Source organism: Condylura cristata, unplaced genomic scaffold (assembly GCF_000260355.1).
Source record: "Condylura cristata isolate star-nosed mole 26May11 unplaced genomic scaffold, ConCri1.0 scaffold00013, whole genome shotgun sequence".
Classification (NCBI taxonomy): Eukaryota; Metazoa; Chordata; class Mammalia; order Eulipotyphla; family Talpidae; genus Condylura; species Condylura cristata.
This window is the reverse complement of record NW_004567114.1, coordinates 6,553,388-6,559,312: the sequence shown is the minus strand read 5'-3', so window position 1 is coordinate 6,559,312 and position 5,925 is coordinate 6,553,388. Positions and strand designations below refer to the sequence as shown.

The 5,925-nt window shown below is 55.9% G+C and overlaps 1 protein-coding gene across 1 annotated transcript; it reads right to left on the bottom strand.

Moving 5' to 3' along the window:
• On the bottom strand, nucleotides 1-5,400 carry LOC101629460 (alpha-1-antitrypsin-like). The gene is made up of 5 exons (XM_004682030.1): nucleotides 5,386-5,400; nucleotides 4,098-4,716; nucleotides 2,544-2,814; nucleotides 1,025-1,175; nucleotides 1-207 (listed from the first exon to the last, which is right to left on the bottom strand). The coding sequence occupies exons 1-5, from the start codon at nucleotides 5,398-5,400 to the stop codon at nucleotides 1-3; spliced, it is 1,263 nt and encodes a 420-aa protein (XP_004682087.1).
• Between the last annotated feature and the right edge of the window lie 525 nt (nucleotides 5,401-5,925).

Genomic DNA, 5,925 nt, shown 5'->3' with positions numbered 1-5,925 from the left:
CTAGTCAACTGGCTCTAAGTTTATCGAAGGATTTATCACTTTTCCCATGAGCAGGAGACTGCGACTGTTTTCCTCGAAAATTAAGAACAGGAAGGGCTTGTCCATACGCAGGTGGGGCAGGAAGGCCTTGGGGAGGAACTGGAAGTCAGTGATGTCCTCCTCTTCTGCCCCTTTCTCATCCACGGTCAGCATGGCCACTTGCACTGCCTGGGAGGAATGAGCTCCAGTGCTGACCTGAGCGGGGACCGCCCTGGCCCTCGTCTGAGCTCAGACCCGCTGGGCGCTGCTGAGGCAGGGTGGGGAGACCCCGCCAACTTGGAATCTGCCTGCTCCGTCCTGCTTGGACATGGGACTGGGCGCCCTGGCCCTGGTGGAGACTCAGTTTCTTCATCTCTAAGGATCCAGGGTGCTGCTTCTCCCCAGGGGCTCTGTAGCTGGCCTCCCCTCACCCCACGAGGAGAAGGGCGCCCAACCTCCTCTACGCCAGACCCCCTCTGCTCCTGAGACTCTCTGTTGTGCTCCTGGGATCCCCAGGGGGCTGCCTCTCGGAGGGTCCATCTCCTCTGTCTTCCATCCCCACCCCCAGGCCAGGCCCCCTCTCGAGCACCTCTCCTGTCCTCCCCTCCGCTTTCCCGTGTCCTCTCTGAGCGCTGCCTTGAGTGCCGCGTGCTGTTTCACACCCTCAGACACTGCAGCCAGCCTCTGCCCGCTCCCAGACTCTAACTTGATCTTTCTCAGCCACGAGCTGCTGTCCTCCCCTACCCCCCAGGGGCTCCCCAGCATCTCAGGCAGGCAGGAGGGGTGCTTGCCTCAGTGGGGAGCTCGGGAAAGAGGGACACGGGACCTCCTGGCTTCACGTAGCCTGTCCTCAAGTCACCACCATTTCCACTTTGACTTCTGCACTGTCTGGGGAGCCTCTAGAGGTGGGGGCTCAGGGTGCCCGAGGGCCCAGCACCGGGTGCGCTTTGATAGGAAAGAAAGAAGAGGTGACAGAGTGGCCCAGACCCTGGGGGCTTCCACTGACCTTGGAGACCCTCATGGGCATGGTCTGGGCTGCGACCCCCGAGAGGCTGTAGAAGTGTCGGAATATTTTCCAGATGCCCAGCTCAGGCAGGAGCTGGTCCAGTTGCATGCGCCAGGACAAGGAGAATTTGGGCATGAACAGCCTCCTCCTGCTGCTTGGAGAGAAAACAGCTGAAAGAACACAGGCTACTAGCTGCTAGCTGCGAGGGCTTGATGGGGTCAGGCAGCGTCGGGGGTCTCATGGGTGTCTTCAACAAACAGTCCCAGACTGGACACTTTGCTCGGCGTTTTTACTTTATCCTGGGCTTGGGTGCAGAACACACCCACTTTACATGCGAGAAAATGTAGTCAGGGAAGTTGATTCACCCAACATCACACAGTTGGAAAGAGCGAGACTGAACCCACACAGCTGTGGGGACCAAGTATTGAGATGGTGTCTTCCCCACTTTGACTTCCCTCCTTCCACCATGAGCTCAGGGGCCTTCCAGTCCTTTCTGGAGGCAAGGCACTGGCAGTGAGAAATTCTCTTGGGGTGAAAGCCTGAGCTCTTATGTCAGGGCGTGGTGGGAGACCCGAGGCAAGGTGCAGGAGCCACAGCCACACCTGGACACACGGTCTGGGACAAGGGTGCTGCCCCCCAGGGGACATATGCCATGTCCAGGGACATTTGTGATAGTCATGACAGCGAGGAGGAGAGTGTGCTACCGGGGGGCTGCTGAAAATCCCCTAATGCACAGGACAGCCGCGCCCCAGTCTAGCATCTCCCCAGGGTATGCTCAGATGATGGGCACAGGGAGGTATTGGGGATACCACACCCAGTTGCCACCTGGGAGTTGGTCACGTTGGGGGAGTCTGGCAGCTCTGCAGCCTGCCTGTGAACCCCCTAGGTCTTGTTCAACTGGAGGCTCTGAGTCGGGAGGTGAGAGTGAGGCCTGAGAGCCCACAGTTCTGACAAAGGCCCAGGGGAAGCCAAAGATGCTGGTTCACAGGCCTCAGTAGAGCTGCAGGGCCTCCAGTATTGAGGAGAGCAAGCCCGGGAGGGGCCGGGCCTCTGGCCGAAGGCTGAGACCCAGCGTGAGCAGCCCGGCCGTCTGCCGGTCACAACAAGGCATCCGAGTGTGCACAGAGGGACCTGTGGCTGGTCACCGCCCGGCCACATTTCGCTTATCTGTCTGCTGTTACAAAGCGTGTCATGCTCAGGCCAAAGCTAAGTTAACATCGCTCCCTCCTTTAGAGCTGCCTCGGCTCTGGAGTCCTCGGGTGGAGGTAACCCTCTCCAAAGAAGAAGGGAATGATGATTTGATGGGGACAAGGGCGATGGTGATGAAAGTTTTATTCTGCAGGCACAGTGCTACCGTCTCATGCCAGGGAGGCCAGGGGTGGTGGCTGGCTCTTCCTGCTAACTAGGGTGTGGTCCAGCCTCAGCCTCTTGCGTCTTGCACCTCCAAACCAGAAAGGTCTCTGTCTCCCAGCTGCCGAAGCTGAGAGGGGACTGCAGGCACGAGGGAACCGGGCTTTACCTTGGTGGGATGGGCTGAGTCCACGTGTTTAAATCCTCCTTCATCAGTGCCTCTTCGACCTGCTTCAGCAACCCCAAGTCGGGGAGAATGAAGACAGCGGTGATGTTGCAGCTGAAGGGCAGGCGGAGCAGGTCGCTGTGCAGGTGGTTCAGGCGGTGGACCTGGAACCAGCCCAGCCGCTGCATCATGAACACGGGGATCAGGAAATTTTCCTTCAGATGGAAGGCTTCCATCTTGGTGAACTTTGGGTTAAAGCGGTATTTCCATTCCACTGATAAGAGATGACAAGTGTTAGGAGAGACCGCTGGCGTCGTAGCAGAAGGCACGATGCCTGGGAGATGCTGTGTGTGCCAGGGGACACAGTGATGCAGGCCGCACAGCTGGATGTGAAAGACCCCTGTCTGCAGGGAGCTAATGTACCAGGGAAAGCAAGGAACGAGATGCACTGGGGAGGTGGGGGGATGGTAGAAGGGTGGTGAGTGCTAGGGAGAGAAATGATGCAAAAGGAGGAAAGAAATGTCAGGGAAGGAGGGCTGAGATTTCAGATGAAGCCTCCCTGAGAAGGTGACATGGAATAAAAACCTAGCGGGTTAGGGAGTGAGCCATGGAGCGTCAGGCAGAATATCTCAGGGAGAAAAGTATGTGCAAAGGTCCTGTGGCCAGCAGGAATGGTTTGGCATATTCCCAGGACACCAGAAGTTGTCTGAGATGTTCTTTGGACATTTGCATGAAGGTGACCAGATGGCTAGGGGCCAGCGCTCGGAGCTTGCGCCAAGTGTGAGTTGCTGGGCAACTGGTCTTCAGTATACAGAAGGGTCACCAGCTCCCAGAGGGAGCTCACCCCAGGGTGGTAGAGTAGAATAAGATGATTGAAGGAGACCCCCATGGAATACCAGAGTCAGGGGGTGCTCCAGGACAGGGAAACGTGCCAAGGTGGCAGAGGCAGGATAAGCAGGGTGGCCATGCTGGGCCCGCAGGAGGAGTTATGGGAAACAGAAGGAGAGGTGAGCAAAACAAATGACAGGCAGCGAACAAGGCAGTGACAGTAGGAGGAGGCGCAGGTCCCTGGGGGTTTCTTGTGGGGGCTGGGGTAAGAAGTGACTTGCTCAAACAATTTGAGGTGAGTAACGGGCCGGAAGCAAGGCTTGCTGGGGAGGATGGGGTCTGGGAGCCGGTGCAGGCAGGGTGGGCTTCAGGAGGTGTGACCTGAGCTGTCACAGGGACTTGAGTGGGGTCAGTGCCACTGTATTGAGATGTAAATTTTGAACAAGGGGCCCCGGCTATTCATTGTGTGCCAGGCCCCACAGATTCCATAACTGGCCGCTGTGCTGAAGGCCCACCTCTCAGGACTAGTTGTGATGGGAAGGAGAGAGCTGGGCAGGAAACTAGAGTTTGAATATTCAGGTGATGGGAGGGGTAAGTGAGACGAGTTCCTTGCCAGAATAAGGTTTTGAAGAGGCAGTTGGGGGTGCAGTGCGGGCCAGCAAGCCAGGTGAATGTTAGCTTTCTGACACACTGCAAAGCTGTCTAAATGATCGAAACAGAGTGACTGACCTGTAATCAACATATAATTGGCCAGAATCAAGACAACGTTGGGCCCTGTTGTCTGGGCCAGCTTCTCAATGTTGCCCTGTGTCTTCTTCCTGATGAAGCTGTCCATCATCTCCTGGGCTGCCTTGTAGTTGTTGAAGGGGATAAGGGAGGCCTTTGTGTGGTACAGACTCTGGGCAATGTTAGCAAACTTGCGTATCAGGTGTATATTCTTGTCCAAGAACAGCATGCTGCCCGTGTCTAGGTGGCACTGCCCAGGGGGCGGCAGCCAGGAGAGCAGGAGCTCACTGTAGTGTTCATGGACCCTGTCTTCAGGGACCTGGGCGGCGCCCCACCCCAGCCCCTCCAGGACCTCGGTGCGGATTTCTGGCGGGGCCTGGAAAGCTAGCAGGGTGAGGGGGATGGAGAGGCTCAGTGGGGAGAACATGAAGTTCTGATCAGGGTGCTTGGCCACCATCTGCTTGTACAGGTTAAAGGCCAGGTAGGAATTGTTCAGGAAGGCCGAAGGGGTGGACAGGTTCGCTGGGGTTCGTTGACTTTCCTGGGAAGGAGTCTCATGGCCACAGGCACGAGGACTCAGCCTGGCCACCAGCAGCCAGAAGAGCAGAGCGGAGGCCCCATCCTGGACAGACAGAGACAGTGCACTGTCGCCAGCTGCCAAAGCTTTCCAGCCCTTTCTACGTAGTTCTGAAGAAACGTCTCATGCTGTGACTTACTGAAGGGAATCTGGGTAACATTCCATTTACTCCCAACCAAGCCTTGTAGAAATCTGAGTCCCAAGTTGTTGAAGTGGCTTCCTCCAGGTTCTCAGCTGGTTCAGTGACTGAGCCAGGATTTGAGTCCAGGTAGGCTGCCTCTGAAGGCTTTGTTTGTCCATCACCTACTCCCTACCTTAGAACAAGGTGATTCTCCACCGAGAACCACCCTGTGTGGGCCTGCAGGTCCTGAGGTGAAGTTGCGCAGGCTGAGAGAAGCTCTGAGCTCTATTCCCTCCTGACTGCCTGGCCCACAGAAAGAGAACTATCTCCCCAGGTACCACCAAGGGATACAGGGACCCAGCAAAAGGCCGGGGAAGGTAATGTTTACTCACGGGCCACATACGAGGCATCTGATGCGTCCCCAGGACTCTCAAGGCGGCTCTGTGAGCAAGTGTGCTGGGCTGAGGAGAAAGCTCTCTTTCTCCTCACCACCAACAACAGCTGATTGTGGTGGTCAGGGAGGAAGAAACACAAGAAGGTCTGCTTGTACTGGCCTCAGGAAAATGTTCCAGATTTCAGCCCACTCTGCCTACATCTTTTAGGTACATTGCGTGAAGTACTCACTGGTACTTGGGGGACAAGAGAAACATGAACTGACTTAACTACACTGTCACAGAGACTGAGCATAGATGGCACACTTGTGGGGAAAGCATTTTTCCATCCTCCCATTCATCCACCCACCCATCCATCTGCCCATCCATCCATCCATCCACCCACCCACCTACCCACCCATCCACCTACCCATCCATCTGTCCATCCATCCACCCACCTACCCACCCATCTGTCCATCCACTCACCCATCCATCTATCCATCTACTCACCCATCCATCTGTCCGTCCATCCATCATCTGTCCATCTGCTCATCTATCACCACATCTGTCCATTCATCTGTCCCTCCATCCTCCATATTTCTCATCCCTTCACCATCTTCCATGTGTCCACCTACTTCTAAGGCATTTGCCATAGGCTTCAGCCTTAGTGTCACTTCTAAAAGGCATGTACCATTTGAGATCATGGGTGCTCATTGTCTCCAAACTCAAATACTCAAATAGGTAGTAGGGTGTATGAGATTC

Excerpts from the sequence above, each read along its gene's own strand:
- LOC101629460 (XM_004682030.1), bottom strand. Across the intron at positions 2,815-4,097 it reads CAATTATATGTTGATTACAG|TGGAATGGAAATACCGCTTT; the intron begins GTCAGTCACTCT and ends ATCTCTTATCAG. Across the intron at positions 208-1,024 it reads TGCCCATGAGGGTCTCCAAG|GCAGTGCAAGTGGCCATGCT; the intron begins GTCAGTGGAAGC and ends CATTCCTCCCAG.